A 27,046-nucleotide genomic window follows, 5' to 3' on the forward strand; every position below is an offset into this window, starting at 1 on the left:
AATCCTACACAGCTCCAGCAGATAAGCAAAAGCTGATGCTCATAATAAAGTTTTGTTTTATTTTTAAAAAAGTAAGGCTTGGCATGCAATTTATGTCCTTGCTAACCAATATGGGAAATTTTGTTTCAGCTGACTTTCCTGAAATCCTCTTAACTCTGTCTGAAAAGCATGGGCTCTCCTGCTCAACAAAAGACACTTTCCAAAATATTTGGCCTGTGGCCATGTAAAGTCTTAGCTGGTACTGTAGAACTGAGACTGCTCTTACTCTGTCAACATAATTTACCATATCCCTTGGTGATTTTTTTTAAACCAAAACACACATATTTTCTGAATCCAAAACACTGTACATATCATTGAAAGTTAGGAGTAGCTTTGCAGCGATAAAAGTTGACACTCCCCCAAGTGTTTCAATGGCTCAGTTACATAGTCTTTTCCAGTGCTTTTTTTTCCTAGAGAAAAAGTTGTTGGCACTGCTCAGCTGCAAGCAGGGGACACAGGGCATGGAGGGTGGGCACTCTGCACATGCTCAGAGGCATGCTGCTCTTTCCCAATGCTGGCATCGTCATTTGGGTGCCGACTGTAAGCGATCTGCAGGTTTTGGGAATGGTTTTGCAAGGTGACCAGAAGAATGCCGATTACAAGTGGACTGGAGGCTCTTATTCCTAAGAGTAAAGGTAAAGGTAAAGGGATCCCTGACAATTAGGTCCAGTCGTGACCGACTCTGGCGTTGCGACGCTCATCTCGCTTTATTGGCCAAGGGAGCCGGCGTACAGCTTCTGTGGCCAGCATGACTAAGCCGCTTCTGGCGAACCAGAGCAGCACACGGAAATGCTGTTTACCTTCCTGCTGGAGTGGTACCTATTTATCTACTTGCACGTTGACGTGCTTTCGAACTGCTAGGTTGGCAGGAGCAGGGACCGAGCAACAGGAGCTCACCCCGTCGTGGGGATTCAAACCACCAACCTTCTGATTGGCAAGTCCTAGGCTCTGTGGTTTAACCCACAGCGCCACCCGCGTCCCTCAATTCCTAAGAGTGCCTGCCATTTTTGCCCTCATCCAGCCTGCAGTTGACCTCTGATCACAGAGCAGCATTTCCTGTTGACCACCCACTCCTTCCATGAGCGACATTAAACCTCTGTCTTCTATGGTCGCCCTTCTTCAGCTCTTCCCCTCGCTTAGCAACACCACGAGGCGCATGCACATCAGAGCACTGAACAGCTGCTCCAGAGCTGGCTCACTCCACTCCTTTGGGCATGCTCAGCAGCGATGGCCCATCCCTCACTTGCTCTGGTGCATGTATTTGCCTCCAATCCACCTGAGACGACTCTGGGTGTCCCTTCCAACTCTACTATGAGCCTATGATTCAGTACGGCAGATCTGAATAAAATTGACATGAGCAGCAGCCTCTTCAGGCCTTTTATTAAGGGTTCCAAAGGTTCAGAGGGTGACATTTAAATCTAGACAGCTGAGACACAGTCACAGATGAGTCATTTCCAGTTACTTCATTCACCCCAAGAAACTCAAATTTTCAGTGCATGTAAATATTTCTGCAATTTATCCACTCAGCTCTCTATCCTTGAGGCCTGTGCAAAGGAACCTAAATATTTACTAGTAAGGAAAACATAAAGGTTCAACTTCCTCCCCTTGTAAAGTTGCCAGTTTTCCAGATGTTCCTTTCTGGGAAATCAAGGAGCTGGAAAGAAGGGGTCTACAATTTATTTTAGCCTGTTAGAATGGAATAAAGGTTGGTGTTTTTTTTTTAAAAAAAGTGTTTTATTGGTCTTTGTTTAGAATGTTATTTAATGTATGTGGCTCTGAAGTGTAGTAACCAACATCCTTGAGCTTTCAAAAGAGTCACAATAAAATATTAGTCAAGGACAGGCAACATACTTTATACCCACAAAGAAGAGGTCATATTTTCCTTTACTCCAAAATACCTGATTAGTGGGGGGATGGGGACGCGGGTGGCGCTGTGGTCTAAACCACAGAGCCTAGGGCTTGCTGTTCAGAAGGTAAGCGGTTTGAATCCCCGCAACGAGGTGAGCTCCCGTTGCTCGGTCCCAGCGCCTGCCCACCTAGCAGTTCGAAAGCACGTCAAGTGCAAGTAGATAAATAGGTACCACTCTGGCGGGAAGGTAAACGGTGTTTCCTTGCGCTGCTCTGGTTCGCCAGAAGCGGCTTAGTCATGCTGGCCACAGGACCCGGAAGCTGTCTGCAGACAAACGCCAGCTCCCTCGGCCTGTAAAGCGAGATGAGCACCGCAACCTCAGAGTCGTTCGTGACTGGACTTAACGGTTAGGGGTCCCTTTACCTTTACCTTTATGGGAGGGTGAATTTCCTGATACTGACATACCTCTTAGCTCTGATAACTGGCAGATGACTGCATTAGAACATCAGGAAAGCCAGTGACCCATCTAGTCCAGCATCCTGTTCTCACAGTGGCAAACCAGATGCCTGAAGGAAGCTCACAAGTAAGTTTTGAGCACAAGAGCACTCTTTCCCCTCTTCTGGTTTCCAGCAACTTGGTATTCCGAAACACTGCTGCCTCCAACTGTGGAGACAGGACATAGCCATCATACACACAGTCTCAACACACCCCATTTGAATGGGAATGCCCATCAACTTTGTGGGGGTCCGGCACCCTCACATGTTTTATTATGGGGGCCAGAGGCTAGTAGCCACTGATAGCCTACTGATAGCCCCAGGGCAGGCAGGCTATATAGAGCTGTGCCAGAAACTGGTGCACACCTTGCTGTCATTTCAAGCAGCCCTAAGCAAACTTGGGTTTAATTCTGGATCGTAATTTATTACCTTCTTTTATGTATGATATGAGGTAGGGGTTTTTTGTTTTTGTGTGTGTCTATTACAAGCCTGGGGAGGGGGAATACATTAACCAGTGCAGTAGCTAAGGGGGGAGCTAGCCAGGGTTTTGGTGTGTGTTTTTTGCCCTGGGGTGCCATTGAGATTCCCAGTCTCTCTCTGTGTGTGTACACAACTGCATGTGGGTTTTTCTTTTTCTGCCAAACTGGGTCTTTGACCCGGGTGAAATAAAGCCTAGTTTCGCCCCTACATTAACTCACCTATTACTGTAAATACTTATTTCTTCCTGAGCTGGGAAATGTGTGTCTGGGCTGCAAAGCGAGGGTTGTTTCCCTCCAACAATAGAAAACGTGTGATGCTGGGAGCGGGTGGGAGGCAAGGTCAGAATCCTGACATGCTAGTTTTCTATGTGCAGGGACATTTTGTTTGGTGCGGAGTACCAGTTCCATCAGACAGTGTGCTATACAGGGGTGCGGACTTGAATAAAATATTGAGAGGGGGGAGGAGAGGAAGGTAAGCCCCGCCCCGCATAATCGATCACATGACATGGCACACACCCCATTTGAGTGGGAATTCCCCTTAACTTTGAGGGGCCCCTAAGATATTTTATTGGGGGAGAGGGGTGCCGAAGGGCCCCCTAAGATTTGGCTGCTGTGGTGCTATAGCAGCACTGGGCTTATCCCTGCTCAGTTATGCAGTTCAGTGAGTGACCTTCGGCTAGTCCCTCTCCCGCCCCCCCTCTCGGCCTCACCTGCATAGGTGAAACGAGCGTAAAACGAGGGAGACGAGAACCGCCTTTAGCGAGGAGGAAGGGTGAGATAAGCACGTACAAGTCCCCCATCTGCAGCCTGAAGCGACACACAGACACAGGCTTGCCACCTCCATGAGATCTAGGACCTTGAAAACAACTTCTGGAAACAGATCTATAAGGCATGCGAGGTGGGGGGGAGGGGGGGTGAACCAAGGCAGATCCCACGACCCCAATCAAATTAAGCAAAAGCAACAATAGGCTCCTCTCTCCTCCTCGCCACCCTATTGAACAGGAGCCGCCCTCGGGGCTCCTCGCCTGACCTCGGCCCCCTTTGACCTCAGCCCGCCCCGGGTTCCTCTGGCAGCGCGCGACGCTCTCGGATCTCCGGCTTCCAAGTCTCCTCCTCCTCTTCCATAAGCAACCGAAAGGGAACCGGAGTCGAGAGCTCGGCCGGCCCTTGGAGGAAGTGGAGCGGGGTGGAGAGCGAAGAGGAAGGGGCCACGGGGTCGACCCTGGGAAGGGAGGAAGCAGCAGCCCCGCCTGGGGGGCGTGAGCAGGTGAGCAGGCGGCGATCGGCTGGGGAACCCGATCAAAGATCACTACGAGACCGCGGGAGGTGGGGTGGAGGGGGTAGAGTTATTAAGATCCCAGCCACTGCCCTGCACTTCCTTATGGGGATTCTTCGATCACCCTAGCTGAGGCCAGAGGGGGATCCCTGGGGGGAGTAAGGATGGGGGTAAAGCGCAGAACGGATCCCCTTCGTGATCGAAGGACTGGATCGAAAGGTGCCTGGTCTCGATTTCCTGTTTTCGGGAGGGAAAGGAACGACGACGCCCCCTCCCCTCCGCTGACACCTGGTCCGAAACCGGAACAATCCCTTTCTCGGTCGACACCAGAGTTGAGAGTTGCTATAAGCCTTCTCAGGATCCCCGAGGCGTGCAGGGATCTCTCTCGGGTGAGCCCTTGGAAGGAAGCTCCGTTTCGAAATTGCCGCTGCTTAAAACGGCGCGGGGGTCGAAGCAAACCCACCCCTTTCTAATACCGCTTTGCAATAAATCTAAACTGAATCGGACGCTTGCCTGGATGGCCCTTTTTCTGATTCCGTATAGACAGGAAGGGAGGCAGCCCTGAAACTGGCTCCAAAGAACCACATGGGTTGGTTTGAGCAACAAGTTATGGAGTGCCCGTTTTGTATCGCTGTTGGTGTTTTTAAAGAGGCAGCTGTTGCAGCTCATGACTCCAGAGATGCTGTGTTGTGTACCGGCGGAGAGCCAGAGCAGTGAACTTGGGCTCAAATTTTGTCTCAGCCTCGAATTCACTAGGTCTCAATTCTCTAGTCTGCAATATTGAGATAAGTGCACTGGGCTTTCTTCACAGATTAATGGTAAAGGTAAAGGGACCCCTGACCATTAGTCCAGTCGTGACCGACTCTGGGGTTGCGGCACTCATCTCGCTTTATTGGCCAAGGCCAGAGCGGTACCTATTTATCTACTTGCACTTTGACGTGCTTTCGAACTGCTAGGTTGGCAGGAGCAGGGACTGAGCAATAGGAGCTCACCCCATCGCGGGGATTTGAACTGCCAACCTTCTGATCAGCAAGTCCTAGGCTCTGTGGTTTAACCCACAGCGCCACCGGCGTCCCTCTTTACAGATTACCAAGACTTTTACTAGGGGATCATTTTACAACAGGGGTCAGCAACCTTTTCCAGCCGTGGGCCGGTCCACCATCCCTCAGACCATGTGGTGGGCCGGACTATATTTGGGGGGGGGGGCGGGGATGAACAAATTCCTATTCCTCACAAATAACCCAGAGATGCATTTTAAATAAAAGGATACATTATACTCATGGAAAAACATGCTGATTCCCAAACAGTCTGCGAGCCGGATTGAAAAGGCGATTGGGCCGCATCCGGCCCCTGGCCCTTCGGTTGCCTACACCTGTTTTACAAGCACCAGCACTTTGAACACTTTTCTCTAAACATTTACGGTAAATACTGGTGGTAAGAACCATACAACTATAAACATTTCCAAGCAAATGTTAAGTACTAGGGGGCAAGAACTATATAGCTATAAAGCAGGAAGAGTCTAAATATACCAATACAGTGGTACCTCTGGTTAAGTACTTAATTTGTTTTGGAAGTCCATACTTAACCTGAAACTGTTCTTAACCTGAAGCACCACTTTAGCTAATGGGGCCTCCTGCTGCCGCCGCGCCGCTGGAGCACGATTTCTGTTCTCATCCTGAAGCAAAGTTCTTAACCTGAAGCACTATTTCTGGGTTAGCGGAGTCTGTAACCTGAAGCGTCTGTAACCTGAGGTACCACTGTATCACCCTAATCTGACCAACTCCAGCCAGGATGAATAGTTGCATGTATTGAGCTACATCTCACACAGGTTTTTTTTTTTGTGTGTGTGTGTGTGTGTTTGTATACACACACATACCTGCCCCCATAGTATTTTAAAATTAAGTATAAATAAAATGTAACTTGCAAATAGAGTGTGGTATTTTAAAAACTGGAGCATCCATAAAGGGTCAGTAATCCAGTAAGTGTGGCTGTGGTGGTGAAATGGATTGCCTTGCTCCCATTCTGAAACTTCTAGCTTGTGTAACTGGCAGATCACACCAGAGGAGCCAGCCAGTGAGCACAACATTATCTCTTGGTACAGGTGTGTGTATGTTGTCCAATCAGTTTTCAGCACCATAGCTGAGAAATAAGGGGATTTGGTACTCAGGCTCAAAAGAACTTCCATAACCCCTACCTTGGGAACTTGCTGTAGCAAAGCACTAAGGAGGTCACAATGTTCTGCATTCAGCACCAGTGTTACTATGAAGCAACACGAAATGGGCATTTCAGGCTGCAGAATCCATAGAGGGTGACCACCTTCCTGCTTTTGATTCATTTACGTGGCATTAAAAATTAACTACCGCTACTTCTGGTGAAATTTTGAGGGTTGGTAAACAGACTGTTGGCAATACATGATCCCTTAAGTACCTAGGAGACAACTACACTGGCTAGTTTATGGGACTCAGGGGAGAGGAACATACAGAAGAAGGCACCCTTGCAATTTCCTGGCAGCTTTGAGGCATGCATCCCAACTTCTTCCTCCGACTCTCTGCCAGCAAAATGCCCGGTCAGGTTTGGCGGTAGAATAGTGGGACAACCATGCATTTTTCATTTTTCAACTGGACCAGGCCAGTCCTGGCCCTGCTAGAGGTCACCTAGATAACACCCGTGTTCCTTTGTACCTGCTTCTGCTGACCATCAGAGTAGTGAGGGCGCTACATATTTTATCTGATGGAACAAATATTGCATAAGCTGTTTCCCCGTCTCCACTCCTGCATAACTGAGTGGGGCATTCCAAAGGAAACAACCAGTGGTCTCTTTTATTTATTTATTTTGGAGGGCACTTCCAAGTTGCCACTATTTTGGGGGGCGATTCACTCACATACAAGTTAAATGCAAGTTACAAACTTGAGCAACAAATTCCCTTCTCAAAAAGACTAGACATTTTTGTGATGGGGGGGGAATGCACTGGGATGGGTGGGAATAACACTTGCTTTGATGTAACATCATCTAACCTCCCAGGAAACAAACTGGGACAAATGCTCAATAAACAGGTCATCTGGAAGCGCCCTAGACCCCTGGAGGTACCTGAGTTGCCCATGTCTTTTCTTTGCTGTGGAACCCAGTTCAGGGAAAGGACTCTCCTTAAAGTGGTTTCACACCCAATGCTTAAAACAACTTTTTTGGGGGAAAGGGATCTCTTATGCTTTTTATGTAGGCTGGACGGGAGAATAAATGCATTTTGTAGAGCAGGTGTAACTAATATTACATTAGAGTTAAAGGAAATATAAAAATCAATGCAGATGTAACATGTGGACATGTCCTAGGGGCCTTTCTCGCCGCTTGAAAGTGAAAGGCACTTTCTGTTCTATCCCGGGACAAACAGGGCAACTCGGACAGGAACCTGTGCAAGAGCAGTCACTACAACTTAATTCTCAGCAGAACCGTACAGACTTTACACTGGGATTGGCATTTACGGGCAGAGCCTTCCTCTCTTGGCACAAGAATTTTATGACATTAGATAAAGGCAGCAAGGGGAATCCACTGACCGAAAGCAGGTGAAAGGGAAAACTGGCAGGGTGCTGGTGCTGAGTAATACCAGCTAGCTCTTTCCTCACTGGAGGTGTGTCTAACATTATACCTAGAAGCATTCATAATCTTGTGAAATAAAAGGAGATGACAGACCTTTCTCAGGCAGGCTGGCGACACCAGAACTGAGAAGCTCTCTAGAGAAGCACAACAAATTCTTCTGTTTTTCAGCAACTCTTTTTTTCTGTCTTCTTTGCAGCTGCTGCATCACTTTCGTTTGTGCATTTTCCTCTAACGAAGCTTGCTCAGGAAAAAAACAACAATGTCCAAAGAAGAAGAGGCAGCCGCTAGGATCTCCAAAGACCAGGATCGAGGATGGGCATGGGTGGTCTTAGTAGCCACCGTGATTGTTCAAGGCCTAACGCTGGGCTTCCCTTCATGCACTGGGGTCTTCTTCAAGGACCTGCAGCGTGATTTCCAGGCTAGCAACAGCCAGACATCGTGGTTTCCTTCCATCATGACAGCTGTGCTCCATGCAGGGGGTGAGTGTTTGCTTTTACTTATATGAACATCCTTCACAAAAGGCACCCAAAGTCAGTGTTTGAAATTCCCATTGTTCTAGGCATATTTTGTGACAGGGAATTTCATTAGTGTGAGCAGTTTCTGAGCTCTGGGTGCAGTACTGCGCCTAAGATTTCAGATTATAAGTGCAGAGTGGAAGGAAAGGAGGACCTTTTCCTGCCTCCCCACTTCCAGCTACTCTCTGAAGACTGGAGAAGAGACCCTCTTAAGAATATTAGGGGGGTGGGCAGGGGAAGGACTAGACCGTGTGAAAAATGAACATAATATTTTAGCTGCAGTTCATTCATTTTCAGCTTTGTATTCTTGTTATTAAAAAAAAGCGCGCCTAGCCATTCCGTTGTTGTGCCCATAAGGTAGGTTTAAGGTGCATTGGAGCTCCTAGCTTTTATATCTCAGCTTCTGACACAGCCCAAAGTACAACTCACAGAAAGCCCTCAATCAATGAAACCCATCTAAAAGGTGTTGCTCGACTGCCTTTAGCTTCCTGATTTGTACAGACTTGTCTGTTTCAGCCCACTTCACTATTACTACACAGATATCAAATACAACCTGGAGACATAAGGAGAGCCCCGCAGGATCAGGCCAATGTCTCATCTAGTCCAGCACCCTGTTCACACAATGGCCAGCCAGATGACTTTGGGAAGCCTACAGATACCGGTAGTTCTTGAGTGCAACAGCACTCTCCCCACTTGTGATTCCCAGCTACTAGTAGGGGAGCGGGTGGCGCTGTGGTCTAAACCACTGAGCCTCTTGGGCTTGCTGATCGGAAGGTCAGCGGTTCAAATCCGCACGACGGGTCAACATTCAGCTTTATTGAGTGGCCTCAGGTTCTAGAGCAGCCTTCCTCAACCTCAGCCCTCCAGATGTTTTGAGACTACAATTCCCATCATCACTGACCACTGGTCCTGCTAGCTAGGGGTCATGGGAGTTGTAGGCCAAAAACATCTGGAGGGCCAAGGTTGAGGAAGCCTGTGCTAGATGGGAAAAAGGGAAACAAAATTACAGTACATCCAGTGCTTACCTGGTTTTATTGATATATGACACCTCTATAGAACAGACTCCTGATAAATGCAACAGCATGTCTTGAACATGCCATTAGCTTACTGTTTCCTCAGGTTAGGTATTAATCTGTGCCTTTGGCTACTATGTATTTTGCACCTCAAGCAAAGGATGGAGGTCATAAACAAGCAATGAAGTTATAGCACAGAGAAATTAAAGATTAAGGTGGTGAATGGCCTGTGGGAGTGTCTGGAGGTAGTGGGAGGATGCATGGCAGCTAATGGGATGAGGTTGCACCTTGACAAGACAAAAGTATTGTTTCTGGGAGACAGGGAGCAGGTAGGTATGAGGAACTCCCTGGTCCTGAGCAGAGTAACTGTGCTCCTGAAGGACTAGGTGCACAGCCTGGGAGTCCTTTTGGACTCAAAGCTGTCCATGAAGGTTAATTCTGTGTCCAGGGCAGCTGTCTACCAGCTCCATCTGGTCAGGGGCATAGCTAGCTGCTCTGGCACCTGGAGCAGCGGGGGCAGTGGGGATCCGCCCATGGGGGCACTGCGGCGAGCTGCCCACGGAGTCCGTCTGGCGGACGCAAGACCCATGCTGCCATTTTGGGCAGCACGGGGCCCCGAGCCACTGTGTAACTCCCAGGAGAGACGCGGGGCTTGGGCGCGCTACATGCCAGGCCCCATGGTAAGTGCCGACCCCTGTGGTGTGTCATTTTGTCACCCCCTCAAGGATGACACCTGGGGCAGGCCACACACCCCTTACTCCCCTTCCTATGCCCCTGTATCTGGTGCGCCAGATGAGATCCTTTCTGCCTGCGCACTGTCATGAGAGAGTGGTACATGCTCTGGATATCTCCCACTTGGACTACTGCAATGCGCTCTATGTAGGGCTATCTTTGAAGGTGACTCAGAAACTGCAACTAATCCAGAATGTGGCTGCCAGACTGGTGACTGGAAGTGGCTGCCGGGACCATATAACTCCAGTCTTGAAAGACCTACGTTGGCTCTCAGTACATTTCCGAGCACAATTCAAAGTGTTGGTGCTGACCTTTAAAGCCCTAAATGGCCTCGGCTCTGTATACCTGAAGGAACCTCTGCACCCCCTTCGTTCAGCCAGGACATTGAGATCCAGCTCCAAGGGCCTTCTGGCAGTTCCCTCAGTGTGAGAAGTGAAGTTACAGGGAACCAGGCAGAAGGCCTTCTCGGTAGTGGTGCCCACCCTGTGGAATGCCCTCCCATCAGATGTCAAGGAGATAAGAAACTATAACCTTTAGAAGACATCTGAATGCAGCCCTGTATAGGGAATGGTTTCTTTTTTAAAAAATGTTTAATGTTTTATTATGCTTTTATATATGTTGGAAGCTGCCCAGAGTGGCTGGGGCAACCCAGTCAGATGGGCAGGGTATAAATTAAATCATCATCATCAAAAATTCCTGCTGCAATCAGAGCAACTTTTTCCAGGGAGAAAAAACCCTTGAAGGATTTGAGCTCTTAGGCTACCCAGTCACACTGACCTGGCACTGCCTGCCACATTGCTCTGTTGCTGCGGCACTCTGCGTAAATTTAGTTTGTTCTATATATGTACCCTCACAGTCCACATGACTGGGAGGTTTACATAAACTAGAGATAAGACGGAAGAGAGATTGAAGCAGTCACAGTGATTAATCATGTAATAGGATCATGTTGAGCTGAGCAAAGGGAAAACACTCAGATTTCTTCAAACAGCAGCGTGAATAGGATTGCCAACTTGTTCCTGGCAAGGCTGTTGTGCCTTTAACACCTGGCAGTTGAAAGCACAAAGCCCTGCCCAGAGAAAAAGTTGGCAGCCCTATACCCCATTCAATTAACCTAGAAACTGGGTAAAAGTTTAATGTCACATAAGAAAAAGAAGTGTATACCTGGCTCCTGTGTTAATCTGGGGTTGGCAATGAGCCAGGAAAAGGGACTGGCTTGGTCCTGTGTCTTTAAAAGAGCTATTTACAAATCAGTGGGTGACCATGTATGCCCTGAGGTCTGTCTAGGGTTGCCAACATCTTTGTTAGCTCCTGAACATTTAACAAGCAGGGTGTCGTTTCCTAACACCCAGAAGCTGTTCAATGTGCTGAAATTTCCTAAGGTCTTAAACTCTTAAACCCTGGCAGGAAAACAAACCAACCCCCAAACTTTTCCAGTCCGGCCTGTGCCTCTATGTAGAGAAAGCTAAACTCAATGCCTTAGGTACCTTCCCTCCTCAGGGTCATCAAGAGCAGGGTTCAGATCCTGCACTTAGCCATGACACTCTCTAGGTGACTTTGGGGTCAGTGTTAGTCTCTTAGCCTAACCTCCCAATAAACCAAGTAGTTTTGTTGTTCTATAAATCTGCCCTTAAAAAAAAAAAAGTTTCAGTTCAAGCTATCTGTGTGCAAGGGTGAAACCAATCCACCCATCCCCAGGACGACATCCACCCTTCCTTTGTGCTGACTAATTTTTATTCATTTTTGTCTGTGGGTGTTTCTTCCCTGTGCTCACTCTGTAAACAGCGTGGGACTAGGGGAAAGGAGGCAGGTGACACCTGGGGCTGAACCTTCCCCTTCATGCTCACCAGTCCTGGGAAACGTGAGCAGTTAGGAAATCCCAAGGCCACACAGGAAGAAGCAGGCTGGTGCTCGATCTGTTCCAACCAGGGCCCCGCAGATGAACTGACAGCCTCATGAGGAAGAAACTGCTCACTGGTGTAAGAATTCAAGTCCGTACAGCATTGCTGGGTCTGAGCAGAACCTGCTCCTGCGCCTTTAACAGGGATCTGGCAGGCAAGCAAGCGTGGCTAGCTCTGTTTCATGAAAAACAAAGGGCTCTCCCAAGCAACCAATTTTCGAGCATTTGCCCTGGGTTGCCCACACAAAAGTTAGATTATATCTGCTATTTTATTGAGCATTTGTTCTGATTTGATGTGGGGTGCTTAGATGATAACGGGGGCATTTATTCTGATTTGTGTTAGTCATTAGTTCACCCTGTACTTTTCTTGTTGTGCTTTCCAACCTGCAAATAGTCCTGTTGTTTTGTTTTGTTTTGTTTTGTTTTGTTTTGTGAGCTGGGGCTGATGGGACTTGTAGTCCAAAGCATCTGAAAGGGCATCAGGTTGGCAAAGGCTGCCCTAGAGAGCATAAGAACATAAGAAGACTGTGCTGGATCAGACCAGTGACCCATCTATTCCAGCATCCTGTTCTCACAGTGGCTAACCAGATGGCAATGGGGAGCCCGGAAGCAAGGACCCAAGTGCAACAGTGCTTTCCCCTGCTGCAGTTTCCTGCATCTAGTACTCAGAAGCATTCTACCTCCAGCCAGGCAGGCAGAACATAGTCATCATGACTAATTAATAATAATAATAATTTTATTATTTATACCCCGTCCATCCGGCTGGGTTGCCAGCCAGACACTGGATCAATGGCTAGTGGCCATTGATAGCTTATGTGCACTTCAATCCACTTTAATTGCACATATTTCAAGCTCCGGTAATTGCCTGAATCCCTCCTGCAAAATACTGTCAGCCTGGAGGCACCCATCATCTGGTTATTTCTCCAGATCAGATCTCTATTAAAAGCTCAGGAGCAGCCAGGCTAGAGGGCAACCTTAAACGTTAGGCTTCGCGCCAGCTTTTGACTCACCCTTCTTCCGGGTATTAGGTAAGAATTAATGTTAAGTGCCTCTTTATGTGGAGTTGGGGTAACGGTCCATCTAACTTAGCACTATAAATGAAGGGCAACATATCTGAGATCTTTTCTGGGCCTAGCGGATTTTATGCTTCTTTAATAGTTGCACAAAACCTGCTGTTAAAGGTACAGGAGTCCTGCCGGGGGTGTTAAAGCTCTTAACAACCCTAAATGATGATTTGCTCGTTTGATGGTACTGGGGTGGGTTATACATGATCCCACATTCAATGCTGTTTGCACTTGCAAACGTTTTTGGGGTGGGCATACTGCTTCATTTCCAACTAGTGTGTGTCCTGTAACTTCCTGCTGAAATCGTCTAACTTTTCATACCATAAATGTTCCCGTGTTGTTGTTAGTTTTTGTCCCACTCTCATTGCGCTGTAGTGCAAGACCCAATTGCCCTTCCAGGCAGCAATAATGTGGCATCTTTGAGGAAACATTGCAGAGCAACTAGTAAAGTGAAATTATTTGTGTGTGGCCCAGTATAAGTCCACCTCCAATACACAATTATTGTGTCAATGACATGTTTCATAGAATCATAGCGTTGGAAGGGACTCCAAGAATCATCCAGTCCAACCTCCTGCAATGCAGGCATCTCAACACGTGGTCCCCCATCCAATTTGAAATGGTACCGGACCCTGCTTAGCTTTGCAAATGTGCAAGCAGTTTTATTGCTGCTCCACTATGTTGCAGAATACATCTGTCAAACAATTTTTTAAAAACTCTGGAGGGACTCTACAATTTTTCCAGTCGCAGACCATGCTTCTACATCCTTTTTTTTAAAAAAAATAATTTATTGAATGATTTTATATTACAAAAAACATTACAACCATACTACCACAAAATACAATTGAGAAATAAAAATTACATACATCAATATTTTGTTTGTTATTTGTTATTTACCGTCTTATTTCCTCCCAAACATCCCATACAAAACACACACAAAAAAATAATAATAATGATAATAATGAAAATAAATATTTCCCCCTTTTATCTTACAAAATCTTTTCTTCAATTTTGACTTCCTGTCAAGTCCCTTCACATATGTTTTATCTTACAGTTGAATATACACAAAACAATAAACCTTTCTATATAAATTTTCCAATACATTCAGAAAACATAATAAATCCTTAATTGTTATCCAACTCCTTTTACTTCCTTTGTCACTTGAATGCTAGCACAGAGTCAAAACTATTATTGTATTTTTGAACATATCTTCTATAACCATCTCATTTTTCCGCAGATTTTTGCTTTGAGTTTCCTCTGAGTTTGCTAGCTAATTAAGGACCATGCTTCTACGTCCTACTTCCTCCCACATGAGGAAGAAAAAAGGGGTCTCAAAGGTCACTGACTCCACACTCTTAAGACTTGGTCATAGAATTCAGTCTATGATCCCACCCAGGCACCAGAATTTTCCAAGTCAGAAGCTGGTGGCCTGAGAGCAAAGGGCCAGCCCATGCCCTTCTGTCCCTTAAAAACCTAGAGATCTTAAAGCAGAGATAAAACCTACAACCTCATATATGCAAGGCTATATATTCAACCAAGGAGCCTCAATCTGTGAAACTGAGGTTGCCCAAGGAGTCTTCGTAGGAATATTCAGGCAAACACCCCCTCACGTGCTGAGGGGAAAAGCTGGACTGTGCCCCACCAGCAACATCTCACCTGCTGGTTATGTAGGCACTGACCACACCTCTGCTAGTCTGTGAGGACCTATATTGTAAGAGGGGCTCATTTGAAACCCCTCCCCCCCAAAAAAAATGTCATAGCCAGCTGCAAATGAAGCCTCTTTGCTTCAGAAAATTGCCTTTGACCACGCCTCTCCTGGTATGTACCACAGAGGAACTTACGGTCTTCAAATAAAAACATCCTGAAGGTCCCAGGCCACAGAGAGGTTAGGCTGGCCTCAACTAGAGCCAGGGCTTTTTTGGCTGTGGCTCCAATCTGGTGGAACGCTCTGCCACAAGAGACTAGGGTCCTGCAGGACTTGACATCTTTCCGCAGGGCCTGCAAGACAGAGCTGTTCCACCAGGCCTTTGGTCGGGGTTCAGTCTGACTCCCTCTCCCCTTTCATAAGAACTTGCAGGAAAGTGGCCTCCCAATTTTTCTCACAGGCCCATATAAGTTCAGCACAAACAGTTGGGCCTGGTGAGCATTTAAGGTCCCCAACGCTAATCTGCAGGTTGCCATCTGATTAGATTTTATTCTGATCCTGATCTGATTTGAGGATGTATTTTAATTGATTGTCTGATTTTATGTTAATGTGTTATACATTTGATGTTAGCTGCTCTGAGCCCAGCTTCGGCTGGGGAGGGTGGGATATAAGTAAAAATTATTGTTATTGTTATTGTTAAATAAAAGTAATGAGAGAAAGCTTTTCAATAAATGTCGGGGATGGGTGGGAATATGTTGGGTTATTGACAGGATTTGAATGGAGCTGGGATCTATTTCCTCTGAAAAAGATATCTCCTTCACACACAAAAACACAAACACAGAGGAAGGTCACATTTAAACAGTAATTTAAGCCACTGAAAAAGTCACGTAAAGGGCACACGCCACTTCCTGTTCTTCTCCTGCTTACCTGAGAACTTGCTGAGGAAATCAAGTCCTGGGGGGAAATTCCTGTTGGACCAAAAAAAGCTATGGTATCTTAAATATGCTACTGAATATATTATGTACCCAGGTAGTTGGTAGCCCAGTTGTCATCATTATACAGTACTGTATATATGTAAGGCAGTTCACAGACCACAGCCATCCTCTCTTTCGCTGAGGAGCATATTTTGCTTGAGTTTGTTTAGATCTTGCCAAACAAATCACGCTTATTCAGATTGCTCCCCAGCTCCCTCCTGAAAAGCCATATTAGTTTACAGAAAATATGGATTCATCCCTTCCTACATCTCCCACACTGAAACCCAGCTCATTGTTCACCACACGGAGGCTTCATTCACATGTCCTGTCTTGCGCACACTGTAAGTGCTGCTACCTGTTCCCCTTGGCATTTGCTTTTCTTCTGAGTGGTTTGTACACAAATTGCGGTCCACATTATCTTCTCTGCCCCCACCTCCAACGTTTTCCCACTTTGGACTAGGCCTACTACATGAACTTACCGGCAAGAAGGGATAAATATTTGCTTTGGAACACTAGTGTTGATACTCTGAGCAGAAAGTTTAGACAGTGGTACAGGAGTATCTTCTTGCCCTTTACAATTCTGTTTTTGCATAACATAGCCTTGGGTTATGTGGGTGACGACTGCTATTACCTGGGAGGGGCCCACAGCATCGTATTTTGACAGCGCTCCTCCTGCTCTGACTGACGCTGAGGTTTGCTTTTTCAGGGCCTCTTTGCAGCATTTTGGTGGAACGATTTGGCTGCAGGACCACTGTGATGCTTGGAGGCCTTCTCAGCGGGGTGGGCATGGTTGCCAGTGCTTTCTCCAAGTCCATTAGTCACCTTTATATAACAGCAGGATTCATCACAGGTGAGTAGAGCCTCCAAGTGGGTTGGTATGCAGAAGCTTCGTCCTGGTTTTGTAACACGTGGTGCCCCAGTTCACATGCAGCACTCAGCCAAGCCGTGGCTTAGCACGAATGAGCAAATGTGTGGGTTCCCAGACAGGAGGTGGGGGCTGCTACCAAGGGCTTAACCATGGTTTGGCTTAGTGTTATGTTCCAAACTAGGCTTGTGGTTTGCCTCTCTCAGTAGAGACTGTAACCTTGGTTATAGCTCATATTTTGTCTGGAACGAAAGATTTACAGTGGTACCTTGGGTTAAGTACTTAATTTGTTCCGGATGTCCGTTCTTAACCTGAAGCTGTTCTTAACCTGAAGCACCACTTTAGCTAATGGGGCCTCCTGCTGCCGCCGCTCCGCTGGAGCACGATTTCTGTTCTCATCCTGAAGCAAAGTTCTTAACCTGAAGCACTATTTCTGGGTTAGCCGAGTCTGTAACCTGAAGCGTATGTAACCTGAAGCATATGTAACCTGAGGTACCACTGTATATGTAACGTGAGGCCAAACCATGGCTTAGCCCTGGGTAGCACCATAACAACAGGATTGGGGAAGGAGCGCAGTGTGCCAGTGGAGGTATACATTCATGGAAGAGAAGGAGAGGCGATTCTTGCCATTTGGGGGACCCTCCACAACAGATTTATTTTGGGGAGGTGGGCATTGCTTGAAAGATAGGGAATAGTTAAAAATTCCCTCCCCTCCTCCTCCATATGCAGACGCCTCCTGGTAGAGCAATTAGTGTCTGTTGTACATATTTTTTCATATAAGCCCATCATATTGTAATTGGATTTCAACACAGCTCTGCTCAATGAACTGTCCTTGAGGATAGTTTAGTTTATCATACCATTTAATAGTACTTTTCAATATAATGTGGAACCTTGGTTTTCAAACGTAACCCGTTCCGGAAGATCGTTCAACTTCCAAAATGTTCAAAAACCAAAGATCAATGGCCTGGCTGCAAAGTTGTTCATCTTCTGAGGCGCACACGAAAACAGAAGTAATTACTTCTGGGTTTTCAGCATTTGGGTTCTGAATTATTTGGCTTCCGAGACGCTTGAAAACCAAGATTCTTCTGTAGATTGAAAATAATGGTATCATATTTGGAAATATAAGACCTCCTATTTCATAAGATTTTTGTCTAGTGGGCATTGTGACTTGCGTTTTCTCTTTTCTGTTTTTGTCCAAGCATAGAAAAGTGCAAATACTTTTTTTTTTGCTAACCTTTAAGTACATTCATAAATAGGAGAGTTCTTGACCATATACATTACTATTGTTTCTATTGTTTTGATTGTGTACAACCCTTGAGGTGCTGTTAAATATAGCTGCTCTTGAATAAAGATCTCATGTGGTCTGATACTGGGGCAGGGAGACTGTTTTGCCTCCATCCTCCTTAGACTGCCCTGGCCTTAGAGGGCCACTGAACTAATTCATGGAATGTGTTCTGAACACCTTAAAAGTGCTTGTTAAACACACAATATATCTAAAACTCCAGCATTCCAAATTCACATTCTTGAATCTCTTCTTTCTTTAAAGGCTTGGGGTCATGTTTCAGCTTCCAGGCTGGAGTCACTGTGCTTGGCTACTACTTCATACGCCGTCGAGCCCTGGCCAACGCTCTGGCCTCCACAGGTGTCTCCATTGGCCTCACGCTCTGGCCACTGTTCTCCCAGTACATGCTTGACGAGATGGGCTGGAGAAACACCTTCCTCATCTTTGGCGGGGTACTGCTGAACTGCTGCGTTTGTGGGGCTGTGATGAGGCCGGTGGTGCCAGACCAGCTGCCTGCCCCATCATCGAAGCCCTACCCTGAACAGCCACCTGAAGGGGCCTGTTTGTCTAATGGAAACATTGTGCATCATGAAAAGGAACTGCCTCGGCCCAGGTGTGCCGTTTGCATCCAGACCCTACAGAAGTACCTGGCTTTTGACGTCTTCTGCAAGAACAAAGGCTACCAGATCTACACCATTGGTGTGTCTTGGATGGTGATGGGTTTCGTGCTGCCCCTCATCTACCTGGTGCCTTATGCCATCTTCAATGGAGTGCCGGAGCGCAAGGCAGCCCTGCTCATCTCCATCATTGGGTTCATCAACATATTCATGCGCCCCATGGCGGGCCTGCTCTCAGGCCTCAACGTCTTCACTGGCCGGAGGATCTACCTCTTTAGCCTGGCTGTCCTCCTCAACGGCCTGAGCAACCTCATCTGCGCAATCTCAGCTGACTACACCGTCCTTGTCTTCTACTGCTTGGTCTACAGTGTCTCCATGAGTGTCATCGGTGCTCTTCTCTTCCAGGTGTTAATGGATGTGGTAGAGATGGACAGGTTCTCCAGTGCCTTGGGTCTCTTCACCATCTTGGAGAGTGTCACCATTCTCATTGGACCCCCTCTTGCAGGTAAGATGTGGGCAGGGCCTGAGACATTAGGTATTCTGCAAGTACATGAACTTTAGCAGAATTTGGCAGGGGTCATAGACTTCCCTGCAGGTAAAACTACTACAGCCTTGAAATGGCAAGCACTGGGGCACAGTGGTTGCTTTAGACACTCCATGTTGGCTACCCCTTCTCTTGATCAGCCTTTCCCTAACCTGGTATCCTCCAGTTGTTTTGGACTCAAACTCCCATCAGCCCTGCCAGCCAGCATGGCTAATTGTAAGGTCTGATGGGTGTTGTGATCCAAAATATCTGGAAGTTTGGGAAGGTTGCTCCAGATTGTGGAGTTGTGCAAAGAACTGGCAAAAATAACCTTTCCCCCACTTTTCTGTAGGTGGGTGCTAGAAGTGCTCTTTCTATGAGCAGAACTCAGCTCATGGGAAGTTTGGATTCAACCCTACATGTTTATCTTTGTATTTTAATGTCCTTGAGGAAGAGCTGAAAAAGTTCAGGCCAGTTCCATCCTAGTACAAAAGAACCGCTGTGAATAGTTCCACACCCACACCCCCGTTGTTGCCTAGTGCGTTTCTCCTATTCTTACAATTTGTGCGTTATTCACTGCAACAACTGTTTGGGTACACACATCCAACACAATTGGCTCATAGTATGAATCAGCCATCAGACACTCTGGCTATTCTTGCCTGTTGCCATGCGGTTTGAGAAGCCAGATGGCTGTTTTCGATTATCTGGTGACCTTTCTGAGCCAGAGTTTCAAGGCTCTATGGAGCAAGCAAACATGTGAAATTCAATGCATTTTTTAAAAGACGTCAAATAGAGATAATTCTTTGATGAGCAAACTATGATGCAGCAGTTTTACCAGGCCTTACAAAAATAGACCAAAGGGAAGGAAATATCAAATTGGTTGACTGCCCAGGGTTTTCTATTACATGCAAGGAGCCTCCATGAGTACAGGAGACTCACTGCTTCAGAAGTTCACCTTCCAGCTTGTGCAGTGTGATGGTGATGTAGGGAGGAGGCAGAACTTAACACACTTGCCTCCCCACTCAGCTCTTGGGTTTTATGTTTAAGCAAAATGCCTGAAAAGGGCTACTGGTGCAGAATAATAATAATAATAATAATAATAATAATAATAATAATAATAATAATAAATAATAATAATACACTTTATTCTTTATTCCCAACAGAACATTAAAAACACAATAAAAGATCAAACATTTAAAACTTCCCTAAACAGGGCTGCTTACAGGTGTCTTCTAAAAGTCAGATAGTTGTTTATTTCCTTGACATTTGATGAGAGGGCATTCCACAGGGCGGGCACCACTACTGAGAAGGCCCTCTGCCTGGTTCCCTGTAACCTCACTTCTTGCAGTGAGGGAACCGCCAGAAGGTCTCAGATCTGGACCTCAGTGTCCGGGCAGAATGATGGGGGTGGAGAAGCTCCTTCAGGTATACTGGGCCGAGGCCGTTTAGGGCTTTAAAGGTCAGCACCTAGCAACATAAAACAACCATCTCACTCACATAAGAATGAAGAACTGTAGACAACCGAACCCTGACCATTACTGCCATCTAAATATCTAGGAGAATGCAAATGTCTTAACTGAAAGGATGATAAAGACTGTGCTAGGCATGCCTCTCTGGAGAAAGCATTCCACAATGGGGGGGGGGGAGGCACTTATAGAACAGACACGTTCTCTCCTTGCCAGCTTCCAAATGTCTCTTGGAAAGAAGCAAACAAAGAATCACCTATTGGGCTGTGAGAAAGTGATGAGGCTGTGGTTGGTTGCTACCAACACCATGGTGGCAAAGAACAGATACTAGGACCAAAAACAGTTTGGTCCTATCTTCACCACAGACTTATATAACTAGTCATTCCCTTGCCCTAGGGATCCTGGAAACTAGTTCTTCTGGGAATGGGGCATTAAGATTTGGAACAGATCTGAGCAGATTCGCCAAACCACAATTCATAAATATATATTGTGGTGGGTGGGGAGGCAAAGACAGTTAAATTGGGATCATGTTTATAGTGTAGATATACCTTTCAGGTGGGGAGACCAGAGGCAGCTGCATTTGCTGCTGGATGAAGTCATCTGTACAGTGAGGGGGGAAAGTTCTTTTTTTTTTTTTGTCCCTGACATCCTTGGACAGCTCTTTGGTCTTGGTCATGGTGGCTAGTTTGGAATCTGCTGGATTGTTGACAGGTGTCTTTTGTACAGGTACTGTAACGAGCTGGGATTACAGGTAATACCTCTCTCTCCTTTACAGCAGGTGCTTCTAATCTCAGCTCGTTATATACAGTGAAGATGCCAGGTACCCTGACATCTGGCTGGTTGATAAGGGATCAAATACTTATTTCACTGATTATAATGCACATCAATCTCTAACTTTCGTCTTCTGGGTTTCTGGGGGTTTTCCCTGTTGTTATTCTGTCTCTCACAGCTACAATAAACCTACCATTACAATTATGGACTGGTCATTTCTTCGTCAGAGGGCAAATTTAGCAGGGGATCAAATACTTCCCCCCCTCACTGTATGTGGTTGTGAGCATTTTGGAGGAGAATGGAATCCTATTAAAAAGCGGAAGGTTTGCACTTTTGCATGCCATTGAGATTTGAACTTTTTTTCTGTTCCAGGTCTTCTTGTGGATATCACGGGCCACTATAGTTACGTCTTCTATGCTTCCACCTTCTTCATGGTAACGTCTGCTCTCTTCATGGGTCTTAGCTTCTGCACTATGAAAGCAAAGAACAAACTGAAAGAGACCCATAAGCTTCTATCCCCAGAGGTCCCCTCCAGGGGAAAATACATGGAAGTGCCAACAGAACAGAGGCCAAACAGAAATGATCCTCCTGCAGTCATCTATATAACAAGCATCTGAGTCCAGATGAGCTGGAGGGACATTGGATTTCTCACAAATGAAAAACATCTGGAAACCGAAGGGGGGGAAACAAGTGCCTCGTTTTTCTGGTTCTCCCGTCCTCCCTACTGTGACCTCCTACTCAGCTGTGCTGGGCTCATATGAAGGATCTAGGTCAGAGGATATGAACTCAAAGCTATCCAGAAATCTAAAGAGCACTTTAAACAAAACATACACGATGTAAGCCATGGGGCCAAAGAGGGACATTACCCTGTGGCAACATCTGTATTATTACTTGAAGCTTAATCATTTTTATCACCAGGTTTTCTTTATACATTCCAGTTTTTCAAGCTGGAAGGATTTCTTCACCCACTGGGTTATATGAATGACAATGGAACCTGTAAAGAAGGGCAAGTAATAGTTATGCAGGACTTGTTTCCGAACATGTCCATTTGCCACACTTAAACAGAGCAAAGTCAACTAATTGTTTGATTCTCTCCTAGTCCAAAAGAAAAGTTATTCATTAGGGAGTTTTACTGCTGAACATGAAGGCTTTCTTTCCTGTTGCATAATCTCAGAGCAGCTGCTGTTTGACCATATTACTTATCTCCCTTACAGCAGCCAGATTGCGGGTGAGTAGAGTTGTATGTGCAACTAAGCAAAGTGAATCATTTCTGCATTTCGAGGGGGTTTTTTTTGGGGGGGGGGGATAACAGATGCTCATATCTTGAAGCTGGAGAGCTCCAAAGTGCCTATATATTCCTGCCAATAGTGTACTGAAATCCTTTGCATTTTTCTTTGAAATATATGCTGCAGTAAAGAAAAGGTGATGCTAATTAAAAGAGGTGGCTATTCTGTCCACCTCCACAAGGAACAACAAATACGAATACAATGGCATTTTAAGTTTTATCTCCAGTGGGCATTCCTCGTCATTGTAGGCTTCCAGTGTCTTACAGAGCCAACTCAGAATGGGTGTATAAGCTATAATAAGGGTAATATGTTACATGTTGGCAAACTGACATCTATGCAGGTGTATGTTGGTGTAAAGAAACATGAAAAATGGCAAGTACTACCCTTTGTTGCATGCTTAAAACAACAGGTCAGATCAAGACCATCTCTGCTTCGGACTGAAGGTCTAATTTTTTTAAGGATATGCAGAGAAATATAATTAGGAAAATGGCACTCCAGTCTGGAATCTTCTTCTTAAAACAATAGCTTCATGTTACTTTGTGTTAAGACAAGCCTTGAAAATGACCCAGGATGCTTACTATGTTGGCTGGGGAAATTGCAGCTAACTTTGCCAAATCTTCTGTGTTTGAGCCATTGGGCCTAGGCTTGTTAAAACAGCCGTGTTTGACCTGGAACACAACTGTGTTTTAATTCTGATATACTTGCTTGCTTTTCGTAGTTCCAGCTTCCCAGCTCACATTGTTCTTCTGATTCTGGTATTTCTTTCTAAACACTAACTTTTAAGGTTTGTGGAGGATGTGAGCCAGATACAGCTTGGAATGGCAGGGATTTGTTGTCGATGAACTCCAGCACTTTCAAAACCAGAAAGCTTTAAGAATATGCATGAACAAGAAGTTGTACAGTTGTAGCGTTCCGACCGGACAGGTCTATATTAATCTTTTCAAATGACAAGGAACAAACCAAGGAAATGTTCATGCAGGACAGAACTACAATGGTGCACTGAAAGATGGAATCCAAGTGGGTATTCCCTGTCTCCAGCCAAGTAACATGGAGTTCAATTCATTTCTCCTGCACAAGCTCCACTAACATGAGCGAGAGCTGTTCATACTCTTCTCCTTACAGAGGAGCATCTCTTCAGACGGGCTTTGAATCCAGTCCACTCCCATGCTATCTGCAACAAGAGTGGGAAATCTGCGGACCTCCAGATGTTCTTGGACTACAGCCCCCACCATCCCTAACCACTGACCACACTGGCAAGGCCAGATGGGAGTTGCAGTCCAGCAGCATCATGCGGAAGGCAGACATGCATAGAAGCCACTAGAGGAGTTTAAAAAGCAGACAGTATTCAATTTCCTCTGCCAATTTAGGATACCACTGATTCCAGGTAGCTAGATATAAAACACAACATTAAAGGTTATATTGTGATTCTGATCTTTTGTGGAGTGAAAGGATTTGCCATGTCTGAGAAGCATATGACCAAAGTATAAATTCAGCTGACATGCACACAAACATAGTTCTGAATACTCCTGTTCTATAGAAAGCCAAACCTCTTTTGGATTTGGGGCATTATAGTACATGGCAGCCTATCGCACTATTTGCATTTAAATATTCCTGACCAAATATACCAGGTAGAAAGTAGAAGAGAAGCATTTAAAAATAGAGTGTGCATATCTATACCATGTTCAGGACTGACATGGGATGTGCAAAAATGTGTTTTACAGGCAAATCTGGTACAAATTTTAGCTGCTAGCTTAGATGGTTTTTTAAAGGTGTGTCAGACAAATTCACGAAGGATACTGCTAAGAATGAAGTGGGGCTTCATAGGACACTTCCAGACTGTTGCTGTTTTCAGATGGGACTCAACCACATACTTGCAATTTCAGGTTGCACAATTATAGCTGACTGGGCAGTCTTGCACTACAGAACTGCTTCCTCCTAAGATTGGTCATTTCATGATAAGGAAAATGAAAAGCACTGGGAAATCCGAGCAAACAGATCAGAAGGTATGCTCATTAAGTTGCCAGTGTCATCTAATCTTCCTGCAAACAAGCTAGAATAAATGCTTAATAAATAGATTGTTTGGAAGTGTCCTTAGTCTACAGGTAGGATACATTCCAGTAGTGGAGAGTTACTGCCTTTATCTCCTACTTTTAAATGTCTCAAAATCATCTGGCTGGCTGATGTTGTAAAACTAGATGGACCCTTGCATAATCCTCTTGGTCTCTTCTTATGCTGCTTCCCTAGGTGTGTTTTTCGTTTGGCCCAATTTATCCCTTGTGGGTTAGCAGCTTTCACTAAGCATCTCTAGATAGACTGGGCTCCTTAAAAGCACTGTAAGGAAAACACACACACACACAGAGAGAGAGAGAGAGAGAGACAGACAGACAGACAGACAGACAGACAGACAGCATATTCTCAATCTTACTCCTCTCTACACTGGTGAAAACAGGTTCAGAAATAGAATATAGGCAGCTAGATCTCCAAAGTATCCAACATGGGGGGAGTTTCCTCAAATAAAAAAATATCATTAATTGGGTGCAAATTGCTCAGTATCATTTAATTCCACTCCCACCCCCCGATGCTGCAGTGGTGTTTAAGTAACATACACTGAATGAAGCACTTTTTATTAAGACTTCAATCAGAGGAGGCAAATCTGTAGCCTTTCAGGTGCTGTTGGATGCAAAGTCCCACTTGTCCCAATGGCATAGTCAAAGACCAGGGAAGATGGGTGTTAATAGTTGTCCAACAATCTCTGGAGGACTACAGCTTCCCCATCCCAGTCCTAAAGAAGTTGACAATTGGACTAGAAGATTGGCATCAATTTAGGCCACTGTTGTAAAGCGATTTCTTTGCAATTTCTTGATCTCAGGACTGCGGCCAGTTTGTTACAATATGCTCTTGAACAAGATTGCTGCATTATTGCTTGGATATATACGTGTAGTCTTCTTTAAAAAAATAATGTATTGATCCAAATGCACTTGGTAACTTTTGTAAAGCTGAAAACATTACAGCAAATAGGCAGACTTAAAGACTTTGAATTGTAATGCACACCGACTTTTGTGCTTCCTTCAGGAATTGTGGAATGCTTTTTCTTCTTTCAGAATACACCATTTAAGAAGGGACCAAATATTAGCTTTTTCTATCCATGTCTGAATAAAGAAGCTAGGAAGTAAGACCTGTTCTGTTTAAGGCATTTTTTTGTTCATGAACTTTCAATAAAAATTTTAAACTTAGTATTTTAGATTCCCTGTAATTTCTCCATATCATTTTCCTCTGGATTAAGGGGAAACTGTTAATAAGGTTTCACATAGCAACTGATGTTGGTAGCCGTAATGTTGGTGGAGGAGGAACAAGGGTAGGATTGTTTCTGGAGCCTCTTGAACTAAATTCAATGTTGATTCTAGAGGAGCTCAATATGTTTCCTTCTTGTCAAGTACAGCTGTCATTTTGCTCCTTTGGCAACGGCTGCATGAGTTTCCTAGTTGGCAAGAGGAGTATTAACATTCCTGGCTGCATAACAAAACTGGTGGAAACACAGCAACTTAGTATTTAGTATTTAATAACTTGAGAGTGTGGCCCTTTATGCACTTAACCTGGAAGTAAGAAACATTGAGTTCAATGGAATTTACTTCTGGGTAGGCATGCCTAGGATTGCACTGAAAGTAACATTAAAATACTGGTTGCGTTAATGGTGGGGGGTATTGTGGTTTCAAATTCACTTACGACGCACCCCTTCTACCTCACATTAAATTCTTTCACCATGCATCGATACTACCTCCACATATCTTTAGCTCTCAACGTGACTGTTTTTCCCCCCTAAGTGACAAATTACAGTACAACAGCTATGCTCCTATAGATTTTTAAAACCAGTAATTTCTCTATTGCATGAGCACAAGTATAGTGCTGGACATCTGAGGTTTTAAATAAAATGTCTGGCAAAGGTAGTAAGTCACAAAGATTTCTTTCCTTAGATTTATACCTGTTGCATTGTGAAAGGCAAGTTCTGCTTGGTCACTAAGCTCTGGAACAGAACTGGCTTCTTCAAGACTTTCTGGGTAGGAAGTCAGGGGAATTAAGTTTTAATTAAATCCAGAAGCCAAGGAACACAAACACAGCTAGTTTTATTATACAACATTGAAAGCTAGCTAATCTGGAGAAACCAGCCAATAAAAAGACACTCCCATTCTCCATGACCTTCTTTCATGCTTACTATTCCCCTCCCCCCCCCCAAAAAAAGCATTATAGGCAGACTATTTTCTAGAGAAGACCTGTTTCTCAAATAGCATAGAACTGAGACAGGAAAATATCAATTGTTAAACTACCTAAGGATTATATCAGTGTAGATGATACCGTGCTAATGGATCATTGGGCTGCCTCTGTAAGGCAGCTGCCTGTGTTTCTAAATTAAAGTTCCATTCCTTCTTAAGAAATATTAAAAGTTTCACTGATGTTAAAATATAAAGGAACCTTATGTGTCACCCCTGTGCAGAAAAGGTGGGGTTGCTCCAAAACACACCCATAGGAGGACTTTCTTCCTCATCTACTACTAGTTGCCCAAGAAACCGGAATTCACAAACACCTATTCCTCACCCAACTTGCTCTGAGAGCAGTACAAAAGACTACTCCCTCCTCCCGCCTCTTCTAAGAAGCTCTCCAAAATATGCCCATTTC

General features: G+C 45.3%; 1 protein-coding gene across 1 annotated transcript; it reads left to right on the forward strand.

Moving 5' to 3' along the window:
- Window positions 1-3,954: 3,954 nt before the first annotated feature.
- Window positions 3,955-25,608, forward strand: SLC16A5 (solute carrier family 16 member 5). The gene is made up of 5 exons (XM_083728784.1): window positions 3,955-4,128; window positions 7,925-8,207; window positions 16,272-16,415; window positions 17,977-18,834; window positions 21,462-25,608. The coding sequence occupies exons 2-5, from the start codon at window positions 7,988-7,990 to the stop codon at window positions 21,704-21,706; spliced, it is 1,467 nt and encodes a 488-aa protein (XP_083584910.1). The 5' UTR covers window positions 3,955-4,128; window positions 7,925-7,987; the 3' UTR covers window positions 21,707-25,608.
- Window positions 25,609-27,046: the final 1,438 nt, after the last annotated feature.

This window comes from Podarcis gaigeae (genome assembly GCF_964106915.1).
Source record: "Podarcis gaigeae genome assembly, chromosome: 2".
In the NCBI taxonomy this organism is placed as follows: Eukaryota; Metazoa; Chordata; class Lepidosauria; order Squamata; family Lacertidae; genus Podarcis; species Podarcis gaigeae.

Bases quoted from the DNA above. Each gene is read 5' to 3' on its own strand.
- SLC16A5 (XM_083728784.1), top strand. From the start codon at position 7,988: ATGTCCAAAGAAGAAGAGGCAGCCGCTAGGATCTCCAAAGACCAGGAT. The intron at 8,208-16,271 runs GTGAGTGTTTGC...TTGCTTTTTCAG, and splicing joins AGCTGTGCTCCATGCAGGGG to GGCCTCTTTGCAGCATTTTG. The intron at 16,416-17,976 runs GTGAGTAGAGCC...CTTTCTTTAAAG, and splicing joins AACAGCAGGATTCATCACAG to GCTTGGGGTCATGTTTCAGC.